This window comes from Myripristis murdjan, chromosome 19 (genome assembly GCF_902150065.1).
Source record: "Myripristis murdjan chromosome 19, fMyrMur1.1, whole genome shotgun sequence".
NCBI lineage: Eukaryota > Metazoa > Chordata > Actinopteri > Holocentriformes > Holocentridae > Myripristis > Myripristis murdjan.
The window spans coordinates 3,255,315-3,282,642 of NC_043998.1; the positions used below are offsets into that span (position 1 = coordinate 3,255,315).

Below are 27,328 nucleotides of genomic sequence, written 5' to 3' on the forward strand. Positions count from 1 at the left end.
ATTGCACTGGAGTAGAATTGCAGTGGATGCAAGCTGCCTATAAAACGATCTGTTGTTTTTGTTTCTCTCCATCTGCTCCTCTAGTCTGGGCGCCACCTCGCTTGGATCGACTGCTGTTGGATCACAGCGATTTGCACAGCCACCCGGGAGAAGAGAAAGGAGACATGCCGTCGCTGAGCATCCGTTGCGACGCTTGACTGACCATGATGAAGACCGAATCCACATCCAAGAGCACCGGCTCTGGCTCTACGCTCAGGAGCCCATCACCGCACAGGAACGCGTACGAGGCGGGGATGCAGGCCCTGAAGCCCGTTAAAGACAATGCTGCCAATGGAGACTTGCAGGAGGGCCCTCGAGGGCGCAGGTACGGCTCTAACGTGCACCGTATAAAAAACATGTTCCAGCAGATGCAAACCACATTGCCGGGCGACGCCGAGGGAGACGACAACGCCGGCAACGCCGACAAATCGGTGCGCCTCTCCCTCCCCAGAGCCGGCAGCTTAAACGAGAACGTGGACCACAGCGCGCTGCTGAAGCTGGGCTCCACGGTGTCGGAGCGCGTCAGCAAGTTCGACCCTAAAGCGGAGAATGGCCACCAGCGGGCCTCGTCGCCCAGCTACTCCAAGCTGCAGGAGACGCGCCGCATCTTTGAGCAGCAGCAGGAGAAGCAGCAAGAGAAGCTGGCCACCACCAGAGTCTTGCTGAAGACGGACAAGGCCTCAGGCTTCCAGGATGGCAGGCTGGACGTGGTGGCTCGCTTCAACGGCAGCACAGAGTCTCTGGACAGCCTGGACACCAGCGAGGCCGTGTCGCCCACGGTCAGCCAGCTCAGCGCCGTGTTTGAACGGGCGGCGGAGCTCCGAAACAACCTTCACCGCCTCTCCTCCACCCCGCCGCTCCCCTCCCGGGGGGTCAGCGCCAAGGTGGGCGTGCTGAACTCCAAAATCATCACCAAGAGGGCGAGGGCCTTTCCTGCGGGCAGCCAGGAGGAGGACAGCCGCACTGTGAGGGACCAAGATGGGCCACCCCGGGGCCCCAGGGGGAAGGTGACCCCCTTCTCTGAAAGCCTGAATGGGGGCCAAAATGTGGACCAGAGTGGTCCAGCTGCTGAACTCTCCAGTACTGTAGTAGAACCAAAAGAGCAGAGGGAAAAGACTGTTTCAGATGCAGGTGTAGAGGCCAAAGCTGAAGTGAAACCTGAAGAGTGTTATGCCAACAAGGAGCCTAGCAGCACAGCTCTGCAAGGTGACATCCACGTCTCTCTGGAGAATGGGAACGCTGCTGCTGAGAGGGAGCACCAGAGCTTGCCAAAGGACATCGGCAGTGAGATAGGCAGGCAGGGAGGAGAGGTAGGAGATGCTAAGGATGTTGAGCAGGAGGAGGAGAGGACTCTAAAAGAGGACCAGTCGGGGCGTGAGTCTGTGGATATCAGTACCTACAGTGCAGTAGGGGAGGACTTTGGAGGAAGCCAGGTGGATGAGGAGGAGGAGGAGGAAGATGACCGTTATGAGCCTGAGTCCAGCTGCATAGAGATCGGTGGGCTGCCTGCGGAGGAGGACCCGCCCCCCTCCAGGAAGATCCGCTTCAGCACCGAGCCCATCAAGGTGAGAAAAACACAATTAAGCATTCTGCGCTATGGGCATGATCCCAACAATTGCACATGAAACACAGTGCTGATATTTCATTAACATTATGAGCATGCTCCCTTTCAGTTCACTCATGATTGCACCCCCTCAGAGGCTTAATTAATAAGGTAGAGGTGTTCATTTGAGTGATTGGTAATTATTTCCAGATTTTGACGTGTGCTTGCTTTATTGGATTCAGTGTGTGTCTGTTTAAAGGGTGAAGAGGAAGGGTTGGGACAGCTGCACATGACCTCGAAGCGAATCTGCTATGGTACAGTCATAAACAGTGCCCATGTCAGCTGTTTCCATCCAGCTCCCTCCATGCTACTGCTGATTTCACAATGATGCTGACTACATTTTGATTTTACCCTGTTTCAGCATGGCTCCCTGCTCACTTCTAGCCTCCTTCCTCTACAGCAGAATGGTTTCTAGCCAGTTTGCTAATGGACGGGCGGTCCCGCTGTGCAGCTGACATAGCCCTGAAAGAGCTGCTGTGTAGATACTTATCTGAAATGCAGTGGGAGCTGCCTCTAAATAATTGTTAGGGGAGGAACAAAGACGGCCAGGGTAATTAGTCCTGTTTTCCTATTGTGAGAAGTGGGTACTCTTCCTTGGCCAATTAAAGGTCAGTGGGTAGTGTATGGGGTGCTGGGTGATATGCATGGCCAGATGAGGAATGAAACTGTTGTTTATGTGGTGTTTGCAAGAGAGAGAGAGAGAGAGGAAGTGAGAAAATGATTGTGATATCCCTTCATGGGCCAGTGAAATGAGAGAAAGAGGAGAAGGAGGTAGAGTTGATTTAAAGTGTCTCTCAGTGTCTGGAGGGGGGGGTGGGGGGTTCGTGGAACAAGAAGGAGGGGTGTAATGATCTGGAGAAGAGCTTCAGATTCTCTGCAGCTCAGTCTCTCTGCTCCACTCTCGCTGCCTTGAGGTCTCGGGCACAGAGAGGCTCTGCCAAGTAAAGTGGGCCCTGCCGTCGTACATCACACGCAGTCTCGCATGCAGCAAGCCATCTAAGTGACTATGGGTCCCTGGCCCATATCATGACCAGTCAAGTTGAAAGTTACTCTCGCTCTCTCCTTGTGGCTTCACATTGGCCGGCAATGCATATTTTCTCAACCCTGATGCTTGCAGGAGAATTATTTCAGCCACATTAAATGTTGGTGCTTAAGGCTGGCCTGCATGCAATAGTAATCTACTGCCACAACACAAAGAAAACAGATTGTTTGCTCCTAGGGCTGGGTGATATATCTCTATATGTCTATATATTATCCCTCTCTCTTTATATGCATATGGCCATATCTATATTATATTAATATCTCATTGTAAGATGTGATATCATATGGGGTAATGTAGTGAAAAGTGTGAATGGATGCAATTTTATCAACTTTTGTTGTTTTGCTCCGCTTGCTTGGTCATCATCATATTCACATTATTAATGATAAATAATAAAATCTCTTGTGTGTAAATATCTTATTAAAGCACCAAAAGTCATCCCTACAGTATTGCCACAATATTGATATCAAGGTATTTGGTCAAAGGTCTTGCGATATTTGAATTTGTCCATATTGCCCAGCCCTAAATGCACTCTAAAAAAAAAAAAATTGATTATTTGCTGCATTATTTTAGATCAGAGTTGGAAATCAGGAGGAAGTAATTAATATGTGTAGTAGGATAAAGAAGCCATAGCTTGGTTGTGACCCTGGTGGCCTGCAGGGATCCTCAGAGAATAACCTCCCGCTGAGCCCTTCACACTGTATCAGTGTATTCTCCTTTGTTATGGAGATGGATGGAGGATGGATGAGAGTAAAGTGGGGACCGAGGTCAGATGGGAGGGCCTCTTTATGTAGTTCAAATGTCATGCTGCTGTACAGCCGCCAGCTCTTTAAGTCACACAGTGTCACTAGCTTTCTCTCCCAAACAGGAAGTGCCCGTGCCTGTCCATTTTTAGCGCATATTTTCCCCACTGTGTAACACATCTCGACTTTCGGCCACAATTAAGGCTTGTTGTGGCGATGGCGGTTGGAAGTCTGTGGCAAATGTATCTCTCTTTGCCTCTCTTTCACGTCAAACACCCCACCCCTTCTCTTTCTCTCTCTCCTCTGAAATTGGCACAAATAGCATCGCTGCTCCGAGTAGAGTTCACACTACCCGCTTTGTTTGCTCCTCCTCACACTCTCTTTCTCTCTCTCTCTCTCCTTTTCTTCTTTCTCTCTCTCTCTCTTTGTCACCAGTCTGCTGCTGTTAGTAAAAATAGCAGCATTGTTATCGTCACAGACTTGCCTTGCTTTTTAGGGCCGCCTTCTTGTTAAACACAGGAAGCAGCCTCTCATCTCTTATTTATTTGTTTGACTTGTTTGTTTTGCCTTCATCCCCATATTACTCTCTTTATGCATCAGTATAGGCCACTGTGTTGCATGGCTTCACTCTTATTCTCCCGGCACATCACATGATTTGTTGTCGGATGAGAGATTTTCCCAAAAAGCGTCACATAGATCACATAAAATAATCCCCGCTGGATTTGCGAACCAGAAATAATCAGATTTTTTTTTTTATATATTCCAAAATCACCTGCCTCCCTCATCACCTGGCCTCCTCTTACACACTTTAATTCTCTCTCTCTCTCCCTCTCTCTCTCTCTCTCACCCTGTATCGTGGGTTTCTGCTGCCTACGCAACTCTTAAAACAACAGCGTTGCCAGCTCAGTCAAAGAACACCTATGATTTTCTCTTCCACCATATCATTAAGACAAACAAAGGCTGTTCTAATGTTGTAATAAAACAAGGCTATTAAATGCTGACAAACAGCACACAGTGTGGAAGGAGGGATTTCAGTTTTTAAGGATGCTGCCACATAACCTTTAGTGGTGCATGTTTACAGCTCGGGTCAGCCAGTGAGGGATTGCCCAGGGAGAGGTAATGCATCACCGCATGTCAAGGTATCCTGAAACTGTCTGTTACTTGAAGTCATATTTCATGCATTCACCACTAGGAGGAGGAGGAGGAGGAGGAGGAGGAGGAGGAGGGGCGTGGGGTGGGAGACCAGACAGATTATCAGCAAGGTCACTCTGCCCCACTTCTCAGTCCTGCAGTGGTGGTGGGTTGAAGCGTTTCCGTTGATGTGCCCACTCGCTCAGGTTACTGCGACAGGCTAGGTTACGTAACGTCTCACTCATAATGTCTGAGTGCTGCTGTTCTGTTGTCTAACCTGCCACTAAATAAAACACAGACACTACTTTCTGTGGACAATTGATGGCTTATTGACATCTTCCTTAGGTCGTGCTGCTTCTTTTGTTTCTGTGTCCCTCCGCACACTGAAGCACAGGGCTGGGCAATAATTCAATAATATCGTGTTATTGTGATGACAAGGTGATTTTGGGATATTGTGGTTCACAGTTGTGCTGTGGAAACTCATGATAATGAGCAAAAATGTATTTCAAAACTGACAGAATTAGGGAGAAAGCATTTTAAGGAATGCTACTGATTTTTTTTTTTTTTTTTTACATAATGCCTGACATTACCATTCAGTTCAGTGGGATGTGATTATTTAACATTTGATTTTGAAGATGTTAGTCATATGATGTTATAAGTTGGTATCAAAAAACAAAATCGTCAAGCTCTACTCTACTGTTACTCAGCCCTCCATTGCTGACCTTATTCTCATGCTGCTGTGAGCGTCCCCAGGGTCAGCGCCAAGCTTAAACGACTGCTGACCAAGGCTGGCCTGCCAAAATAGACAAGCTCTGGCCGTATGCAACCTTTACTATGATGAAGCCACCATGTTCATTTTACTGGCTGGGCAACATCAGTGCAGGCCAGTGGCAGTAAGGGCCACGTACCAATTTTCTGCATAAGTGCTGCATATTGCACATCTGGGATCTGGATTAACCCCCAATTTTAGGAGGATTTGGAAGCAATTACCTGCAACTTCTGGCCTGGTCCTGTTTAACCTGTGGTGGTTGGCAAAGTAATTAGTGATTTTGTCGCAAGGCTTTGTTCAGGGTGAAGCTACAGTTCTGGGGGCCTCTTCAGGTCTTTATATGACAGTTTGATTAAGCATCACAAGCATTCTGACACTAATAGGCTATATCTCGGAATAGTGGGTTAATTGCAGCAGATATTGAGGACAGTGAGCCACTCAAAGACTGCTGCAGCAGTCATTTCACAGATCTCACATTATGCATGGTAATTGAGTTAATTCAGTAAAACACCACTGGCAAAAAAGGAGGAGAGCACTGAAACTGGAACAAACTTGCATGTCAGTTGAAATAATAGCAAGAACAGCATGGGCCATGAAAATGATGGAAAGTTGGGTGCTATGTGGAGAGACAATGTGGAAACACGCTATTTCTGTTGTGAGAAACCAAAGGCACCACCTCCACACATCCCATTGGCCAAATCCAAAATTAGATCTGTGTTTTGGAGAGTGAAGAAGCAGAGGAACACGGCATCTGACAGGCTGCTGCGGGCAGTGGGGTGGGGGTTTGCAACTTGCTAGTTACCACACTGCCACCAGTGTGTTACCCAACCACATCCTCTCCACAGGGTCATCATGACGGCACCGAGCTGCAGGGGAGCAGGGGCCCTCCAGACCCACTCTGTCATTTAGCCATCTCTCAGTCACGACAACTGCATTGTAAAAATGGTGGTTGTCACTTACTGGCTGTTTTTTTTAATACCTTTTACAATCCCAAGTCTTTATAGACACAAACACAAGCTGTTAGCTGGTGAGTGAATGTAGCTAGCTGCCCACAGAGCTTTTGTAGGACATCCCATGCGGCTGGTAGCAGAGGGAGGGAGGAAGGGAGTTTCCTGGCCATCTGTTAGCTACTCTGACCTACTATCTGCCACAACTGGAGCAGCGACCTCCTCCAGCCCTGCCCAGCTCCCCCCCTCCACCCCCGCCTTAATCCCAATGTTTGTCTTCCAGAGGAGGAAAGGCACATGGCTGTCACTGCCTGGCAGCCACCTCACCCACTCAAGGAGTTCATCTCCTCCGCTATAGGTGTACGAATGCAAATGTGAGGTGGGTGGATAAGATAGCAAGGGCAGAGGCACGCAAGATCCCATTAGTGTGCCTGCCCTGCATGGGATGATCCCGCGTAAGAATGGAGAAAATCTTGCACGCCAAGTGAAAGTGTCAAGGTGGTGGCAGCGAGTGCACGCCTGGTCCTAGATCGCGACGCTGGGCCTCAACACACTCGAGGCCGCAGGTCATGACACTCGGCGGCTCATAGTTGTTTTTCTAGTGCCACGTTTAACGCTGCTGAACGCTTTTTGATCTTCTGAAGCAGTGTGGGCGTAAAATGAGGGCACCAAGAGCCACCAGCTGGCCCCTTGATCTTTAAACTCAAGGAGTGAAGTGCTGCCACGTGAGAGCACCACAGTGGAAACTAGACTGGCTCTAGGGCACTGTTGTTGTTTTATCCACTGTTACTTAGTAGCCATAGGAGGCACACACACACACACACACATGCACACACAGTGCTTTTTGTGTGTTTGTAATCCACATTTTGCTAATCCCCTCTAAATACAAAGGTAACCTAAATCAAAAGCCATTAGACCTCAGTGCTGCACCCATGCTCTCAGTCATCTGCAGCAGGGTTAGGGACAATTCACTTTTAAGTTCAAAAATGTAAAAACTGAAACCAAAAACTTGCTCTAGAATAACAGAGCCTGACAATTCTCAGTAATTTGTCAGCAGATTTGACACAACAAGGTTTAGCATGGTGACAGATTTCCAAATGTTGAACTTTAAAGAAAATCCACTTTCAGGATTGATTAAATTGTTTGACTTCAGTTTGTTTCTGAGGCAGACAGCGGTTCAAAACATGCATGTTTTTGTGCTTGAGGTTTTGGAAGTTGGCATTTCCCTTAGCCCATTAGCAATACATAGGATGTGTCATCACTTGTGTGAACGTATAGTGGTGGGGATGGTTTGGCTCAAGGCCATAGCATTTTGAACCCCTCTATTCTGTATGAGTAAGGAAAGCTTAAATGCAAGAGCAGACGCATACACAGTGTTCAGTGATGCATGAAAATACAATGATACTGTATAAATCTCACAGGGGAGAGGCTGGTTAAATTGCAAAGGCACTGTCAAAACTGACAAGCACTTTACTGTGGGGTTGCTAGGGAGACGAGGCCCATGTGACTGGATGGCAGCATTGAAGCAATGAGATGCTACTTTGTAACGCAGATGGACACAAACTAAAGGGCAGACACAGAAAGAGAGAGACATGCAAAAGGCAAAACAAATATTCAGGAACAGATTGCTAAAATATTTGAGCAGAATGAGCAAATGATAGGAGAAAGAAAGAAGTAAAAGAAAGAAATGTGAGAATGAGTGTGCGAGAGAAAGAAGAAGGTCCAGCAGTGAATGAGTGTGGCTGGAGGAACACACAAGGTGGTGCATGCATAATCACCTTGAAAGACCAAGAGTGGGGCTTTTAAGATTCGTGTGTGTGAGTATTAAGTGCGAGTGTGTGTGAGGCCTGTGAGCAGCAGCTGCAGAAGGCCTCCATTAGCATGCTGGAGGTGGTTATGTAAACTGTCATGCTGTCAGACCAGAGTGAATGTGGGAAGTTGGGCCCTGAAACAGGGCCTCTATCTTCATGAGAACAACCTCAGCGGTTTGTGATTGATTTTCGCACTGTGTCTGAGTTACATTACCGCTGTGAAATGATACAGCACGCAGGCTCTGAGCAAATACTGTGGCTATCTCTTGAGAAATGGCCGAAGCACCTCAATTAAATTAAATCCACAGTAACCTTGGTGGTGACTTATTATATTACCATCGCTGTTGTGTCCAGCTATCCCTTCTCAGCTGCCCTTTCTCATAACTGAACACTGAGCCGTGATAAGATGCATTCAATTTGGTGTGTAAGCTCAAGAATTTTGATTGTTATTAATCTCTAAGTACATAATACAGACATCTGCTACGATGTTGACCACCGGCATCGCTGTCAAGGGCATGTTTACAGAAAGTCAGAGTGAGTAACTCCTCCAGAGAGAAAACTGTATCCACTTTCTTATTTTGTATCAGTTTCAGCAGATGAGTGGTTTAGAAAATTTGGACTAAAAAACACACTCCCTCTGTGAATCATCAATGCACACATATCCTAAAATGCACTGTGCAGTGGAGATTACAGTGGAAACACATTTAATTACAGTTTTTAAGTGACAATTTGCAAAGTTTTCATATACGTAAATGTGCGTATTGCTTTCTTCTGTTGCCCGGTGTTGACAGGAGACAAGCGGTGAAGCCTATGCCCGGCTCATGAAAGCTTTTATATCCTAAACGAGAGCTGTGTGGTAGGTCTTTTCCAGGGAGGAATCCTGTGGCACACAGGAAGTGATGATGCCTTTTACATTCTGGCAGCAGCAGCAGCAGCAGTGTGTTAGGAATAAACAGCAGAAGAAGTGGGTACTTAGCGTGAGTGGCAGGAGCCACCATGGCTGAATGGATAAAAACAGACTCAGATTTCACCAACAGGAAAGACACCTCAGTCCTTGTGACACCACTTGATTATCAACTGATCTCTTGGAGGATAAAAGTAAAAAAACAAGGATCTCCCATATTACCACTATGACCAGGAAAACCCAACAAATGTTCATTATTGTGGAAAATTTTTTACTGTTTTAAAAAAGCATATAAAGGAAATAGGGCTGAAACAGTCGATTAACTGAAAACTAACTGATCACAATTTTGATGATAAATTGATCATTTTAGTCATTTATCAGGTAAAACACCAGACATTTATGGGTTATAGTTTCATAAATGCTAAGAATTATTTGCTTTTCTTGATTTATGTTGCTCTAAAATTAAATTTGTTTTGGCTGCTGGCCAGACTAAGGCAGCAATTTGAGGACACCACTTTGAGCTCTGCTAGTGAGAGGCATTTTTCAATATTTTTAACAGTCAAAATGATTCATCTAAATTAAACTATATATCTTTAAAAAAACAAAAAAACAAACCAAAAAAAACAATGATTCTACTGCTTGTCTTAGTCTTATCGTGCGTGTCTTTTCCTCTGCAGGTTTTTGCCACCTATCCCAATGAGGACTACGACAGGCGTAATGAAGACGTGGATCCCATGGCAGCATCTGCTGAGTATGAGCTGGAGAAAAGGGTGGAGAGGCTGGACCTGTTCCCCGTGGAGCTGGAGAAAGGTGCTAAAACCTCCCATCTCCCCCCTCAAAACAGCAGCAGCCCTCCTCGGTCGGATGCTTGCGCCAATATTTTACCATTCCATCTTTCCTTTCTTCTCTTTTTCTTGTCTCTTTTTTTAAGCCAGATATATATAAAAAAATCTGCATTTCTTAGTAGTGTGAAAAGGTCTTGAACGCTCAGTGGCCACCTTCTCCCCACCACCACCCTCAGTGGTTTCCACAAGGCAAAGAAAGTGCAAGGGTGCAAGTTTTCCTCCCATCTCTCTCCCCAGTGAGCCACACTAACAACATCCCTTCAACATTATGGTGCATTAATATATTTATAGAAAACTATATATAGAATTGTGTACAGGGCATGTTAAACAGGATACCATATGTGACTGTGTTCTGTATAACTGATGGGGCGCTGTATATGTTCTGTGCATGTCCTAATTTTAATGGTTTTATTCCATGTAAATTGGACCAATCCATCTTGTTGTCAGAGCGAGGGGTTACGATGGTGCACGATTTAATCTGCACCTCCAGACTGTGCACTTGGCTGGCATTATATGCTAATGAACATTTGTGGGACAATCTGCAGTCTAGAATTCAGTGTTTTTTAGACTTTCATGAGCACTTCAACTTCGTCCCACACAACCTGCGTGCCTGCGTGGGCTGGATTAAGAAAGGCTCTGCTTTACTATTTCTGGGACGTCTGTGCAGACGGTGATCAATATATGAAAATATTCTTCCCAAAATGAGTCATTCACCAAACAGTCACGCCTCCTCTTCCTTTAACCTGGTGTAATTTGGCTTAAGTTTGACCACAATGAAGTGTTTCCAATTAAAGCTTTTACCACAATGGTGTAGCAGTGCACTTAGTATTAAAATTGTGAATTCTAACATAAAGGGACATATGATCAAAGCCAAAGCCAAACTGATCCACCACTTTAAAAAAAAAACGTAGTGGCAGGGCTGTGTTAAAGCATGCACTGCACTGCTACTCGGTTTACAGTAACAGAAATATGACAAATATAACTGATTGAAACATGTTGACATGGTTTTCTCATGGTTCATAATGACAGTATCTGTATTGGTTTGGTTTTCCTCCATTCCCTGTCAGATGGCGATGGCCTGGGCATCAGTATTATCGGGATGGGTGCAGGGGCTGACATGGGCCTGGAGAAACTGGGCATCTTCGTGAAGACGGTCACGGAAGGAGGGGCAGCACACAGGGACGGCAGGTACGTCAGCTCAGTTTGTGACAACCTGAGGTCACGCTGGCCTGGGACCTTTGTCCTGTCATCCCCCTCCTCTTCCTCTCCCAATCTCTCTTCTCCACTCCACTCCAAATTAAAGTTAAAAAACAGCAAAAAATATATTGCATAATAGACATTCATCTATTTTAGGAAGTATTTTTGTTGAAAGTACCTCTTGATACCAGGGCCGAACAATGAATCAAAGTATTATTGAAATTGCCATGTGCAGTATTCAAACTACAGGATCTGCAATATTTTGATGAAGGTGAAATGCTGTTATAAATATAGTATTGTGGTGCTACAGAGGCTTGGTCTACAAATTACATTCTCTCTCTCTCTTTTTTTATTTTTTTACCATATCGTTCAGCCCTACTTGATACACAGTCTTTTTTTGCAATTCAAATAAATTTTGAGCTGCAAATTCCACTCTGTCAGACTGGAGGGGCTCCACTGGTCTATAATTACTGTTATATTTATTGTAGGTCAATGGTTCTTCAAGGCTTTTCTCTGAGGCTTTCTGAGTAGTTGTAGTGTTGTTTCCAGGGAATAGATACTTCACTGGCCTACTAGCTCATTGTCATTCCTGGCAAAGGCAAATAGTTCTCCTTGCCAAGAATGAAGACTTGTAAATGGAGGTGGGCTTATGTATGGAGGCTATCGAGATGATGCGCGCATACTGCTGCTGAGCCACACTACTGCACTGTAAATCCTCTTCCTGATCCTCTGACTGTTTTCCCACCAGGATTCAGGTGAACGATCTGATCGTGGAGGTGGATGGGACCAGCCTGGTGGGCGTCACCCAGAGCTTTGCCGCCTCCGTACTCAGGAACACCTCGGGAACCGTCAAGTAAGAGACACACTTGCCGGTGCATTCAAGACTTTATGGACTTAGAGTTGTCTTTTGTGCACACTTACATTCACAAGGCCTTTTAAAAAGCACACAAAACTCTGGCGGTCTTGCTGTTGTGACCATAGAATTAGTTTTGTTGTACTATTTGATGCCATAGTTTGCTGTGACATCTGATATACCAGCTTGAAGAGACAGTTTCCTCTTGTTGTACGCCCACAGCCGGTTTCAAATGCAAGACTGACTTTTACCACATCCTGCCCATTCAGATCACCACTGACTGTAGATTTATATCTCATGTCAAACAGGGTCATGATTATCTCCTTCAGCATTGAAATGTCCTTCTTTTGGAGGCGAGCCGGGTCCATAGATTCCACAGTAGAGCCACAGAAAACATGGTTATCAGCGGCAGACATAGTCGGCATCATAAGTATCATTTTGAAATGCCAGGAGGCTATTTGTAGCTCAGCTTTGTGGAGTTTTGGTGGAGTTGACTGTTCCCTGTGTGCCCCTTTGTTATCCAGGCTCATTCATAATTCAGGGTTTCGTGGTCAGTCCTGTTGGGGTAATTGTTAGTGTTGTGTGACTTGTCGAAGATCAGAGCCCTTCATAGATAGCTCATGTATTATGGATTTGCTGCAGAGATGAGGACGGGCAACTGGAGCTCAGGCCTATTCATAAAAATGTCAGTCAGACAAATAGAGCGGGGCAGGAAGTGTGTTTGTGAACGTTTAATTACCCGTTAGTCCCTTGGAAATTGAAAGGCTATAGTGGCTGGCTTAATAGCTGACACAATTCACTGTGCTTTCCTTCCTATACTGTTGCTATAGAAGTTTTAATTAGACAGAGATTTATGAGCCTCGATCAGGAAGCATATATCCTCTTGTGATACGCTGGACATCGAACTGAGTTTGGAGGCAGAGCCCAGGATTTGATTTGGATCATAGCAGAGGTCAAACCCGTGGACGCTGCTCTTGTTCAGCTGCAAACAGCGAGCTATTTTGGGCTGCACTAACCATACCGCTTGAATGCATGACACTGTAACAACTGTAAATGAATGTATGTTGTATTACATGAAAAAAAAAAAAAAAAACCTGTGGAACCAGTGTGCATGCTCAAAAGAGACAGCAGAGTCACCAGAGAAGCTGCATACATTATATGATATGTAAACAAGGGCTGTGTTGAGTTCAGTTAGCCCGTCTGAACATGTGCCAGTGTTTTCAGCCTCCCTGACTTAGACAGATAGAGAGATTTACTGTACTAGAAGTGAAATATAGCCATTTCCCGATTTCAACCTAATTTTTACATAACTGATACAAATTATGCTAATGAGGAAAGGTTGCATAACTGCACTGTGGTAATGGATGGGTTTCTGGACATCACAAACATGGCTTTAGACTCTTTGATCACCTTTCTAAGTTAACTAGGAGCAAAATTACAGCCATTTCCAGTTTTTGGTGATTAATTATCCCATTATGCTAATTACTCAAATTGCCCAACATGCATCTTTTAGCAACCAAGTTGAATCTCATCTACTAAGTCTACAGATGACATTTTAATCATAAATGTTCATAGGAAACAACATTGCTGGATTGCATGTAGGCTATATAGGTCTTTCCAGTCCACTATTATTGATCCCAAATTGGGAAATTCTTGTGTTACAGCAGCAGGTTGTCTGGAAATTGCACAGGATACAATAGGGTACAAGAAAAATACCTGTCAACGCTATGAGAGAAAGACATATCTTTAGAAAAATAAAACACAACAAATAACAAAATAAATAAAGTTGATCAATACAAAGAATGTAAGAAAAATGAAAAATATTTGCATACTCTATAAGAGTCTAGAGAATATCTGAAGGCCTTTCACTTTTGAACCTTTGCATACACTATGTGTATAATGGAATATATCTGCACAATATCTATAGAATAGGATATGTATATAGAGAATAGATGTATACTCATAATGTATAATTTATATGTAATTTCAATGTGGCAGTCCCTGATGTCTGGTACTGGGAAGCAGAGACTTGGTTCAACATTTTATACTATATTTAATTCAGCTTATCAGTACAGAACATATAACTACACATAAATAAATGGATATGAACATAAATGTATGTGTTGTGCCATTCATTGTGTGAATGCAGGTTCCTCATTGGGCGAGAGAAGCCGGGTGAGCAGAGCGAGGTGGCCCAGCTGATCCAGCAGACCCTGGAGCAGGAGCGCTGGCAGAGAGAGATGATGGAGCAGCGCTACAACCAGTACATGGACGAACAGGAGGTAGGCTGTCATGCTCAGGGCTAATATGTGTACTAGGGCTGAACAACATGGACAAAACAGACAGATATCACAATATGTTTGACCAGATACCTCGGCATTATGTTGTGGGGATGACTGTCAGTGCTTTCATCAGATATTTACACACAATATTTTTTTTATACAGTACAATACAATACAACATACTTGGGGAAATCTGTCTTGGACTCAAATGCTGCACACAGAAGTGCCTCTACAGTTGCAGTGAAATAAACTTCATGCAAAACAAAAAAACAGCACTAGCTGTACCAATTGCAACAATAAGTAGCCCATAATCTGCATTGCACATAACACCTATTGCACACATCCAAAGGTGAACACCCTGAAAGCCCTGCACAATCCCTTCAGCCTCACGCAGCATTGTTTAAACATTTGATAGAGGTGGGAACAAATGAGTATTTAAAACGATTACGTTTGCAGTGGGGAACTCTGAGGGCATTTTTCTGGTATTTTGCGTGGAGGATGTGTGACGGGTCGGTCATTATCCTCTGAGCTTACCTAAGAGCAGGCTGCTGATGGATGGACAGGACGGGCTGGTTTTCATTCCTCTCCATCCCCTTGGCATGACAGTGTGTACCAGACGAGCAAGCTTAGTCTGAACAACATTATGATATGATCAGTGATGTGGACCAAAAAGTAGACAAATAATAAAACATGGAGAGCAAAAAATGGTTTCTTTACTGTAATACAGCCTTTAAAACCAAGGAAAGACATCCCTTATACCTTATTATATCATGATAATACAGTATCTGAAATCCCAGATGATATCTAGTTATATATCATGATATCGATAATATATCAATATATCACCCAGCCTGTATGTGTACAGCATTCGAGAGCAGGAGTGTTGCTGTAGGATCCAGCCGACAAAAGTGCTGTTCTCTCAGTGGATTCAGGAGCGGGCCACTTTCTGAGAGTGCCCAGTATGAAAAGGGAGGGTGCAGTGCCTACTAATCCCCCCACCCCCCCATCCCTCCTCTCTCTCCACAGCCACCCAGCCATTACTCCACGCACATGTGCTCACCAATCACATTAACACAGATGTTTAAGAATTAAATGGAATATTCAGCCCTGCTGAATTTCACAAGACAAATATGAAGCACTTATGGTAATCCATGGTGCTTTGGAAGTAGGAATCTGCCAAAATGGCACATATGTGATTGGTCATGATTAGCTACTGCAGCAGAAAAAGAAAACAGTCCCTCATAAGGCTACTTGAGTTAATGCATCGTTACAAATCCCCAACCCCTGCAACCTGCTCAGGCTTAAATTACTTCCTTCAAATGGAAAACAAGCTTTATTCTGCATTCGTGTGTTGCCTCTGTGTGTCCTCATTTCCCCTTTAGGATTATGACATTCGTGCCAATGTCATCTTTAACAGAAGTGACCCTCTCTGGTGGGGTGGTGGGGTGGACACTGGCACACAGCTACACTGATGTATCCAGCGTACAGTATCAGCCGAATCAAATGATAAGCTCAGCCCCAAAATGAGGACAAAATAGGATAAATCAAATTCTGTGCCCCTTATGCAATATTAATCTCTGTGTCTTGTATTTGGCTGCGTTATTCCGCAGTTGTGAAGTCTGTTCTGCAGATGAGACTGTGAAACTGCTTTTAGTTTCACAGGGGAAGTTGCTCCCATTCAAACACGGGTGACGGTGGGTGGTTCCTGAAAAGCATTCAGGGTGTACCGTGGAGAAGAAACAGCTTCCTTTTTGGAGTTTTGCACCACCTAGTGTTTATGTGGTGTCATGACAACATTGCTCACAACATGGCAGCACACAGAGCTGCCTTAAAGCTTAGTGATGGTTTAAAAAACAAAATCAGAAAAAGTGTGAAGGGAGCGTGTGGGCTACACTTTAGATAATTTAAATCATATTGGTGTTTTATCTGCAAGTGCTCTGATAGCTGCCTTTTGAGAGTTTTTTTTAATATGCAGTTTCAAATTGACTTCTAACTACTGGTCCTCTGGGTTCAGATGTTTTTCTTTTTTTTTTTATCACTACAGCTTTGTTCAAACAGTGTGCATCTGAGCTATTTCACATCCATACTCCTCTCCTTCCCTGCAGGCTGGTGAATATGGCACAGACGAGGAAGAGGATGAGGATGAGGAGGTCAGCCCATCCTATCCCAGTGCCATTGAGGTCTTTGACCTAGCGGAGAACGAGGACATGTCGCCCCTCGAGACAGACCCCGAGAAACTGGCCCACAAGTACAAGGAGGTGAGCGATCATATCCTTAATTAGAGCGCTTCTTGTCAGCGCCTCTGTCCTCTGATGTGTCTAACTTTAAGATCTGTATTTAAAATTGTAATTTCTCCCTCTCTCTCTTTCTCTCTCTCTTTCTCCTTCTCTCCAATAAAGCTCCAAATAAAGCATGCTGTGACCCAGGCGGAGATCCAGCAGCTGAAAAGAAAGGTTAGTCGCTCTTGTCTATTCAAGGACTATTGGAAAATAACATTTAATTCTAGCCTACAGTAGCAGTAGTTAACAAGGTGATGTGCTATGATTAGGACAGAAAAAAAGTTTTATTTGCAAGAGAGAGACGAGTCTTTAAGGGATTGGAGATGAGTGCCTGTGTGTTTATGTACGCCACATCCTGAGGCCCGGTTTGGAATTGAGACACATCACCAGTCACACCTGGCCTTGTCACGAATATCAGATGATCCACTTCTGATCAGATTTATGATCAGCTTCATATCTTTCAGCGACACTTCCTTTCTGTTTTGATTCCTCTGTACCTTACCTCCCATCCCCTCTTCCTCCTAACTTGTATATTCAGCGCTTTCTCTATCTCCTAAATATTCCCCACCCATCTTATCCCATTTTCTCCGGACCATTAATGAAGCGGTTGAGCTCAGTCTCTATTTTTTTGATTACCTGGTGAAGATGCTGCCATCCCACCACAATGAATTTCACCTCCAACCGTCCACTTTGTCAAACACTCCTATCAAACACTCCTACCTGGTCTTCAGATGTGGTCAGGGCTGCATTAGTGCTCACAACATGAACTTGTTATTGGAGCACATTGTGTCTTCAAGATGCACTGGACCTCATTCACTCCTGTATGTAGAGCTGTCCACATGTTCAAATCATGTTAAAACCAAGTATGAATGGGGTTGAATAATGCAGATTTGTACAATCTTTGCTTTGCATTGTTTATGGAAATTAATGCTTTCCCTGCTTTGTTTTGTTTTTCCAGCTGCACCACGCAGAGCAGGAGAAGCAGCGCTGGCGAATGGATAAGGCCCAGCTGGAACAGACCCTGCAGGAGAACAAGGAGCGCATGGAGAAGCTGGAGGGTTACTGGATGGAGGCTCAGAGCCTGTGTCAGGCCGTGGACGAGCACCTGAAGGAGACGCAGGCCCAGTATCAGGCCCTGGAGCGCAAGTACAGCAAAGCCAAGCGCCTCATCAAGGAATACCAGCAGAAGTAAGGCATCTTGACTCTGTGGTGGAGATTTCTCAGAGCGGGGATGTTTGGGCCTAAACAGTTCGAGACAATGATCTGCTTCTTTTCACAGGGAGATCGAGTACCTGAAGAAAGAGACCCAACGCTGTGCACAAGATGGAGCCGAGGCCTCTCTTCTCAAGGCCGAGTCTGGGCAACTCCAAGAGCAGGTAATGGAAATCACCAAGAACATGATTACTGTGTTAGTGCTGGAAGTTTTTTTTTCCCCTCGTGAAGGTTGTAAGCAGGCTTTAGACGATGCATACGCAGCAAAAGTATACATACATCACTGTCCACACAAAAACCTGCATGCTTTACATCATTTTGACTTTTCCAAGACGGCTAAATTGAGTGTGATATTGTTATCGTGGCAAAGAATAATGCCAAACTTTTTCAGTCCACCATATTAAAAATATTAATCTGTTAGTCCTCACTAGGTTCATAATGATAGCATTAATGCCATTCATAAAGCTAACGTTTATTTCTGGCAAGGGTGAATATGTGTGCATACATCAAATCACACCGAATTTTGAATTTTGTTGGATAATGAATCAGACTCATTTTCTTGGCTTTCCCCTAACAAGGCTAATTAAACCTAATTGATTTTCTTTATCCCGTATACATCAGAGTCAGAAATAAATAATTGATTCCTGAGGCCAAATTGGCTCAGCTGCACTTAAAGCAGCTCGGATTCTCGAGAGAAAAATAAATAAATAAATAAGCGCAAGTGAAATTCTAAGAAACAGAGAAGGAAAATAAGAAATATATAAATATGTGCATTAATCCTACAATAATATTGCAGCAAGACATACAGAAATAAGAAATTGAGAATATGTAAAGACGTATATGAATATACACTGGGGTATTGCACTATTACTGTAAGGAATTACTACAGAATTACTGTAAAGCTCTGCAATTATAAAATTATTGCAGTTAAAAGGATGTAAGAAAAATGAAGTTATAGAAGAGATCTGATTTCAAATTTGATTTTACTGGGCTTCCAAAACGTCAGATTACAAAAATTTCATCTGATGGTCAGACTTGTGATGCGAAATTTTTGTTCAGGCTTAGATTGATGCTTTTTTTGTTTGTTTTTTTAGCCATATATATCTTTCAAAACGGTTTCTTGACTGTGTTTTGCTTTTGTCTCCTCACTAGGTGGCCGACCTGGAATGCAGGGTTGAGGAGCTGAAATCTGAACCTTTATAAAAGCCTTTATCCTTTCTGTATCTCTGAGAGCAGAACTTCACTAGATGAAGGAGAAGATAGTGTTATTGTACTTGCAGTGAACCGCAGGGTATTTCTTGTCTCAAACTTAAGCTTGGTTTCTGGTCGCATACTGTATATGTATCCTCAGGCTTTGTATTTCTGCATACAGCCTCTTAACCGTTTTAATCATGTTTTTCTGTTAACACTTAATAACCGAGAAAGTGAAGAACAGTTTTGTTTTTTTAATCATCAGATACAGACAAGATCTTATGTTGAGCTCTTGGTGTATTGTTCCTTTTGATTTTCAGAGTTCAGTGTTTAATCCCTTAATTTGTGTTTTTTGTGAATTAGAGACCAGGCTATTGCTTTTAATTGCCAAAAACAAATTCCTTTCTTTTTCTTTTCTTTTCTTTTTTTTGCCTAGTTTCGTGAACTTTTTTTTTCTTCCTGAGTTTGTACAGATGTGATGCTGTATGTGGTTTATCAAGCAAAGTTTGGTTTGTATAAATTTTTAATGTGTATAACATTTAACATAATATAAACTAATGAGATTGAGGATCAGTGTATAATTTATGTGATGAAGATGTGTAAATTGGAAGGAGATTGCACTGAAGAAGACAACGGCAACAAGGTGCTTCACTGGAATGGAAAAAAAAAAAGTAAACACAGAAGAGGAGAGTGTGTCTTCTGAATCGTACAAACAGTTTCCCAGACTTTGTAGGGGTCTTGTCACTTCTTTGTCAGAACCACCTGCTGCCTACCTTTCAGAGCTGTTTGTGTATTTTTTACACATGGACTCACTCATGAGCAAAAACAATCCTTCGGTTTCAGCCCCTCACTTGTATCTAATTTTCAACAAGGACCAGAGGAACAAGCCTCCACAACTGCTGTGCCACAAGTGAAAATGGATTACTTTTCCCTCAAAGTGGATGTTGTCAAGGATTTGTGTAACTGGTATTAGTTAGGACTACTGATATAAGAAACATTACTGGGCTCGGGTGGTTAGAAATGTCCTTACCAGCAGCAACGCTATAGATTTACAATTCTTGTGTCTCTAACCAGCAGCTGCACTTGACACCCGTGTGTAGCACATGGATAACACTGCCAGGTTTACACCTGTTTCAACTCACGCACAGTTTAAGTGAACTTGAGTCTACTTGTGTCAACTCTCATACCAGTATGTTTGTATAGTTCTGATAAGACTGAAATATTTTAATTTTGCTTAATGTTTATAATATAGCCAAGGTGGAAATATGAGCTAACAGGACAAAAACTGACAAAAGCAATGCAAATGGTTAAATAGACCAAGTTATACTGTATCTTGTAAAAACAAACAAAAAAAAGTAGATTTGGATGAATACAAAAACAAAATTACAATTAATGAATTGAAAAAAAAAATGGGCATGATGAGTATTTTCATAATATTAAGGCTTGTACAGTGCACATGCTTTGCATTGTATGTTTTGTGGAATAAATGGTCAACAGTGATGGTCAAGATTGCTGTTTTTATTTGTTATTTAGCATCTGGAGACAACGTAAGCTGCAATAAGCTCAGCAAAATCATCTGGATTTGTTTAATAGCACAGCTGTCTAAGTGCAAGTTCCATTACATTTCTATTACGTTTTTGTCTTAATTGCAGAAGAGGAATTTAGTGATGAGGTCAATTTATCCCCCACCGGTTTTATGAAAAGCTCTTTACCAGACAAAAGAAAGCCTTTGAACATAAAAATCCACCAGTCTGAACATTAACTGACTGCTTTTAACAGAGTATAAGAGCTACACAGCTAGAGAGAGAATATTCAATAATTCTATGCAGCCCTTGGAAATCACATGAAGTATATGAATTTGACAACTTAGTGCAATTAAGATGATTCAGGCAACAATTTATAAAGTCTGCAACTTCCATAAGACACTAAAAGTGTGATCTGGCTACGAGTGCATCTTTTGATGATGTCTCCTGAGATGATAGTTCCGAGAAAAGCTCTTTCCACACTGGGTACATTTGAACATTTTCTGGCCCAGGTGAAGCATCTGGTGAGCTTTGAGACTCTGCAGGCGGCTGAAGCTTTTGCAGCAGTCCGGGCAGTTATACGGCCTCACCCCCGTGTGCTTCCTCTCGTGTCGTTTCAGGTCTCCTGACTGCCGAAAACTCTCGCCACAGTGGGTGCACAGGTACGGCTTCTCTCCAGTGTGAGTTCTGATGTGCACGTTGAGCTGCCCGGTGTAGGAGAAGCTCTTTGTGCAGTGAGGACAGCTGTATGGCTTCTCCCCGGTGTGAATACGCTGATGTTGTTTGAGGCCGTAGTGATTTGCGAAGCCCTTTCCGCAGTCTGTGCATAAGTACAGAATCCTCACCTGCTGGAAGCACGTGTGAGATTTGAAATGTTTGGTGCTTACGTAACTCTTCCCACAGTGGGGGCAGACATGAGGTTTATCCTCTTCCTCCTCCCCCAGCACGTCCGCCTGGCTGTCTGACTCAGACTGTGACAGGTACTCTTGGGCGTGGTGTCTTCTGATGTGCTTGCGCAGGTAGCTCTTCATAGTGAAGGAAAACTGGCAAAATGAACATGGGAAAAGCTCAGAAGCACAATGATGCCTCTCACATCTTTTGGCCTTCTGGTGCTGTTTCAGGTTGCCAGACTTACTGAAGAACTTGCCACAGCGATCACAGCTGTAAGATTTCGCCTCAACATGCACCATTCTTTCATGCCTCTTCAGGAAACCAGATTTATTAAAGGTTGCCTCGCAATGAGCACATTTGAGAGGTTTTGCTATGCATTTGTGTGCTTTTAGATCATCTGGGTTTCTGTATGTTCTTTTACAGCGACTACAGCTGTACCAGCTGTATTTTGTCGAGTTTCCTGCTCTGTTTCTCGGCGCTGCAGCGCTGACATCAGGCCCCTCTGGCTCACTACAGGTCTCCTGAGCTGGAGCAGCACTGTCTGTTAACGTCTTCTTGCCGAGGCTTGCCCTTCGTTTTGGAGCGATAAGCTTGGTTATGGCAGAAATTCTGGACCTAGCTCCAAGTCGCTGTGGTCTCTGAGAAACAGGCGTTTGGATAGATTTTGCTGTTTTAGCAATTGAGGGATGTGCAACAAAGTCTGGATCATGGTCCTCATCACCATCAGCAGGCACTGGACTGTCCTCTTGATTTTCCACTGGTGGCACTTTGGGGCTTTCCTCCGTGTGATGGAGATTTATGTGCTCTTGAAGGGTGTCTTCAGAAGAAAACGTCAATGAACAGTTAGCACAGAAAAAGGTGATTGTAGTAGCTTCCTCCGCAGCCTCATCACCTCTTCCCCTTCCTCCTCCTCTTCCTCTCCTCTTCTGTTGGTGACATTTCAGGTGCCTGGCCAGGTCGCTGTACTGGCCAAAGCTCTTTCGACACACAGTGCAAACATAGGGGCGTAAATTGCCGTGGACAATAGCTTTATGCTTTTTAAGGTATCCATTTGTAAAGCTCTTACCACATTCTGAGCATGTGTTGGATTCGTCATCCAACTCCTGGGAAGTTTCTGCCTCCCCAAAGGAAAAATTGTCAGGTTCAGTCTGTTCTGTAGTTTCAGCTAGTTGCTCATTTACATCAGTTTCTTTGGTTTCAGGCAGTTTGTCAGCTACAGTTGGCTCCCCGATATTAGGCAGTTCTGACCTTGGTGGTGAGCTCTCTTTCTTCTTGCTCAGGATTTTGTTCTGACCGGGCACTATGTTGTCTTTTGTCGCTGCCTGCTTTTTGTGAACTAGCTGGTGTCTGACAAAGCCAGATGCCTGACTAAAACTTCGCCTGCAATGTGGACAGCAGTAGGGACGCCTGTTCGAGTGGACGCAAAGCTTGTGCCTCTTGAGGTGATGGGTGTGTTTAAAAATCTTCCCACATTCAGAGCATGTTCTGGTCTCTAAGGGGTCGACAGTCAACACCACCAGGGAGTTCGCAGGGTGCTCGGTGTCAGCGCTGGGAGAAGGGCTTTCAGATTCAGCTGCTTCAACCTCTGGTGTTGTACTGTTTTCTTTAGGCTGTAGATGGAAGTACTCTGTATGTCGCTGTAGGTAGGCCTCTGTGGTGAAGGACAGCTGACAGTGAGAGCAGAGGAATATCTGTGACATCACAGCCGTGTTGCTCTCTACAATTTAAAACAGAGAGAAAAATGAAGGTCACGCTACACTTTGCCAGATTCAACAATTTTAAAGGCAAAAACAAATGCATTGGTTAATGTAACTTCATGCAGATCAGTGTATATAAACGGGATATTTGAGAGACATTCACATTAAATATGTCCTGTTTTCATCTTCTCAAAGTATATGGTCCATATTCACAACTAGGGGAAGTAGAGGTTACCTGCTGGAGTTAACTTCATAAACCAGATCTGGGTCCACGCTTCACTAAGACGGACAATGAGCTTGCTGCTGGGCCACACCACGAGCTCGTCTCCGGGGTTTATGGTGCGACAGCAATGAAAAAGCACACTGTCTTTGTACTGGACTGCGAGCAAATTCTTCTCGTCTTCATTTCGAGCACAGTTCACATACCTGTTAGCGAAAAAGACCACTCACTAAGTTATGGAAACATGGACCAAGCAAGAAGACTCTTTTTCCTCATGGAAATGCAGACTTTGGCCCCAAAACACAGTACTGGATCGGTGGGCTTAAAACTACTGTTGAATATAGTGTGCTTTGTCGGTTTCTCTATGACATTTGATACTGTGTGACCAAGAAATTGGACTCAGTAATTTACCTCATCCAGTTTGAGTGTGACTCTCTGGCAGCATCAATGTACTCATACTCATCTTTTCCCTTGTAAATCTGCCAAAAAAAAGAAGAAAAAAATCTTAAGCGCGAAATCTGCTCACATAACCACATCAACAACAAAATACTTGACGATACAAAAGTCAAATACAAATCTTACCTACAAGCTCATGAAAATGAAACTCCGTGTCACTGAAGTAATTAAATGGATTTTGGTGTGCCATATCCAAACTCACCTCCCAGGAAAAATCACTTGATAGAGCGCTCTCCTTTGTGGTCACTTCGCCCTCATAGGGCCCAAAATGAGCTCCAGGGGACACTGTTGGCCCTTGGTTTATGACCCCAAGCCCTGCATTGGGAATGCTCGATCTGCCAATCATCAGACCATGGGGCAGAGTGAGAAGGGCCCTCTGGGGAACGCCCATGGGAGTAGGAGAGTCAAGTATAAAGGATGGACCATTCATACTATTAGGGTCACTATGGTCTTGGAACAGAGACCGACACTCCTCACAATCTGGAAAATACAAAAAAAAAAAAAAAACAGTCAAGTGAGAAATATTCCAACTGAGCTGTATTGCATACTTTTCTGTATCATCTAACATACATGTACACTCAGTGTCCACTTTATCAGGTCCACCTGTACAGTCTAATGCAGTTCAGTGCAACAGCTCTGCCATAAATTCTACCTTTTAACAAAGTTTATAATGTTCAGTTTTTGTTGACACTGTGTCAATTTGAGGTTGTAGTTTGCAGAGGTCTTGTACTGGACAAGGTTATATTTAGAGGTGTTTCTAATTTTTTGTCCTCCCTATTTATATAAAATGAGGGAGGACAGAATATTAGAAACAGCTCTCAGTAAAATGCAGTCCAGTACAGCAGCAGCACTAACTATGAGTTCAATGCCAAACACAAAAGTGAATGAGCACCTCTGTTACTGTGACAACAAGAAAACCTGAGCATTATAGGCAGCAGGAAAGGAAACTTTATGGCACAACAGCTGGATTGGAGTGTGTATTAAATTGTGCAGGTGGACCTAATAAAGTGGCCACTGAGTGTGTATATGCTCAAGCACTTTTTGTACTTAATAAGCATAGTTAAATATTCAGTGTATGAGCTGACACATGTAAATGCTAAATTCCATTGAAAATAACCCAGGTAAGTTGTGACCACACGATACACCTAGACAGGGCATCGGGGAAACGCTGGTTATTTCCCAGGCTACTGACAGATGTAAACATATTCATCATTTTCACGGCTGGTTCAAGCTCAGTGTAGCTGTACTTTGCTAGAGATAGGCTGAAATCCTGCTTATATGTGGTACATAGAAGAATACCTGAGAAAAGGAGAAAATGTTTTTAAAAAAGGTGCATATAAGCAGCCAATAACAAATAAGATAACTGTGATGTGAGACAGTATCTGGAATACAGTGTGCAACTGTGCTCTCTAAAATGATCATTCCCATGAAAATTGTGAATCATGTTATAATTACAAGATCTGTCAAAATAGCTGTTAGACCTTTTTAAAAAAAAAAAAAAAAAAAAAAAAGATGTAGCCTTTTTCTTAAGTAATTATGCTATGAACTCTGTAGGGAAAATATATATTTTTTGTTACATGCTGTACTGTGCAGGTTATCATCAGTGTTTGGGCATGTTGTGATAAGAATGTATTATTTATCTGTTTACATCAAATGGCTTCAAAAACCAAATTACGTTTTGAGAAAAAGGCCTGAATCCTTCTCATTTCACATGGCTACTTGAGGTTTTCCCATGATAATTCATTCATTTTCCACGTCTTCTCAAGTTGCAGTATTACAAGGTTTCAAAAAATGCATGGAAACGTCCCATTACATCCAGTGAACAGTAGAGAAATTTGGAAAGAAACACTACTGCTTACAAAAGCCATCATCAAACTCGGAGTCTCCTCCTTGCACCATGGTGTCCAACAGCTTCTGAATTGGTGTTTCCTCTGGCTCTAATGCTGGAAGCTCTACAACAGACATTATTTGGAAAACGTATTAATAAAAAGAACATGTGTCATGATAATAGGATATCTAAAAGTTAAATATCAACATTTGTCAGGCTCATGTGGTTTGTCCTACCTGCAGAGGAGCTGTTGTCAGAGGGCAGGCACTCCTCGGTTACGATGACCTCCTCGGTCGTCTCAACCCACTCCTCCACGTTTCCTCTTTCAGACATGAGTGCAGACGCTGTGGAGGGTCAGCGAAAAATATAAACCGGCTATCCTGATGACAGTGGTTTGGCTACACAACGGACCCTCGTCACGGCAGCCGCTCTGACGTGGAAGAGCAGAGTAAACACAAGAGTTACTGAAGTTCTGATCAAATTAGGCTTATAACAGAGACAAGGACTTGGTGTGGTGCACGCTCTATGTTAAAAGTAAATATACCCTTACATTTCCATGACAAAAATGCTGAATTTTCATGACCTAGCAGCACAATGTTTTTTTTATTCCTTGAAGAAAATGTTGAGCACACTTCAGATTCAGAGGTATTTGTAAAACTTATTACCATTTTATTCTGCCAGGGAGGGGGCCATAACATGAGAACAATGGAAAATAAATACTGCATTTGGTGAGTAACTAGTTACTGGCTTCTTTTGTTAGTGAGGCCAAAAAAATCCATGATACTCAATGGCTTGTCTTAAGAATTTATTTAAACGTCCTGTTACCTTCAACTTTACTACTATTTTTTATCAGCTGGGGTCACTTTAACCCCAGTAACACAGTCTATGTGTCAGGAAGAGGGGAGGTTTTTTTTTTTTTTTTTTTTTTAAAGATTATAAATAGCATGTTATAGTTCTTCACTGTCATCCAAAACAACTAAAACTGATGTGTGTATAATGGTGATATTTCTCACGTTTTATACAGCACACTAATTGTCACACTAACATGAAAACGCATGATCATGCTAATGTCACGTAAATGTCATGAAACATGAAGCAAAAAAAAATGTCATCATATAATCATGCATTTAGATTGAATTGGCTCAAACTGACCCCAACGATAACAGCGGGGTAAATTCCCTGATTTTTCCTTTCTGGGATGGACGTTTCAAATTCCATGACTTTCCAGAAATTCCACGACAACTGGGAAGTCTGTCTATGAAAGTCATGGAGATAGCTAACTACAAAACGATAGCTAACACTGGTCAGGTCATCAGCCACGGCCAAGAGATTTAAGGCTAATTTAAAGTAAAGGTTGGCGATTAAACAGGTCGGATTTAATTTAGTGTTGTGGAGAAGGCTAAAATGATTCTCTCTAGCTAACCTCAGTGTTAGTAACTATACTGTGAGCACAGCGAGATCAGGAAGATGAAAACAGACATTATCACACAGAACAACCCCCTCCAAGTTAACATTGGCTAAATTATGTACAAGTAATATATAACACAAAAAATATAATAACAAATGCAATCTCAATTACCATAAATTCCTCGGACGGAAGTGTACGGAGCAGTATTATTGACTCAAATCGCACATTTGTGAATGTTGTGTGCGTTAGCTTAGCTTGGTAGCCACTGCTGCTGCTGCTGCTTCTTCTTCTGTGGTGTCTTCCGCCAGCTGGCACCCTTAACGTCGCATTACTGCCGCCTTCTGGCGGTATCTGTCTTCTACATTAATCATTTTTTTACATCCTTCTTATTAATCCCGTTCTCTTCAGGAACTCATAACGTCCTTCTGATGGAAGTAAAGCATTTTTTAAAATTTAATTT

General features: G+C 43.3%; 2 protein-coding genes across 3 annotated transcripts; one reads left to right on the forward strand and one right to left on the reverse strand.

The window, feature by feature from the left end:
- Positions 1-171: 171 nt before the first annotated feature.
- LOC115377670 (neurabin-2-like) lies at positions 172-20,345 on the forward strand. The gene is made up of 10 exons (XM_030077584.1): positions 172-1,604; positions 9,664-9,796; positions 10,899-11,019; positions 11,777-11,881; positions 14,031-14,163; positions 16,269-16,421; positions 16,563-16,616; positions 17,401-17,630; positions 17,722-17,818; positions 18,807-20,345. The coding sequence occupies exons 1-10, from the start codon at positions 204-206 to the stop codon at positions 18,855-18,857; spliced, it is 2,478 nt and encodes an 825-aa protein (XP_029933444.1). The 5' UTR covers positions 172-203; the 3' UTR covers positions 18,858-20,345.
- Positions 20,343-27,184, reverse strand: prdm9 (PR domain containing 9). Of its 2 annotated transcripts, none has more exons than XM_030077581.1 (7): positions 27,040-27,184; positions 25,697-25,890; positions 25,492-25,584; positions 23,835-24,112; positions 23,588-23,655; positions 23,192-23,382; positions 20,343-22,976 (listed from the first exon to the last, which is right to left on the reverse strand). In XM_030077581.1, the coding sequence occupies exons 2-7, from the start codon at positions 25,791-25,793 to the stop codon at positions 20,788-20,790; spliced, it is 2,916 nt and encodes a 971-aa protein (XP_029933441.1). In that variant the 5' UTR covers positions 25,794-25,890; positions 27,040-27,184; the 3' UTR covers positions 20,343-20,787. The 2 variants fall into 2 exon arrangements, with proteins under 2 accessions (XP_029933441.1, XP_029933442.1); XM_030077582.1 differs by having other exon boundaries at positions 25,697-25,804; positions 27,040-27,168.
- Between the last annotated feature and the right edge of the window lie 144 nt (positions 27,185-27,328).

What these genes read in the sequence shown, in the direction of transcription:
- LOC115377670 (XM_030077584.1), top strand. Translation starts at nt 204, where the DNA reads ATGATGAAGACCGAATCCACATCCAAGAGCACCGGCTCTGGCTCTACG. An exon ending in GCAGCACACAGGGACGGCAG is followed by an intron (nt 11,020 to 11,776) that starts GTACGTCAGCTC and finishes TTTTCCCACCAG; the next exon opens with GATTCAGGTGAACGATCTGA. An exon ending in ATCAAGGAATACCAGCAGAA is followed by an intron (nt 17,631 to 17,721) that starts GTAAGGCATCTT and finishes TTCTTTTCACAG; the next exon opens with GGAGATCGAGTACCTGAAGA.
- prdm9 (XM_030077581.1), bottom strand. Translation starts at nt 25,793, where the DNA reads ATGTCTGAAAGAGGAAACGTGGAGGAGTGGGTTGAGACGACCGAGGAG. An exon ending in CGAGTTTGATGATGGCTTTT is followed by an intron (nt 24,113 to 25,491) that starts GTAAGCAGTAGT and finishes TGTATTTTCCAG; the next exon opens with ATTGTGAGGAGTGTCGGTCT. An exon ending in TATGAAGTTAACTCCAGCAG is followed by an intron (nt 22,977 to 23,191) that starts GTAACCTCTACT and finishes TTTAAATTGTAG; the next exon opens with AGAGCAACACGGCTGTGATG.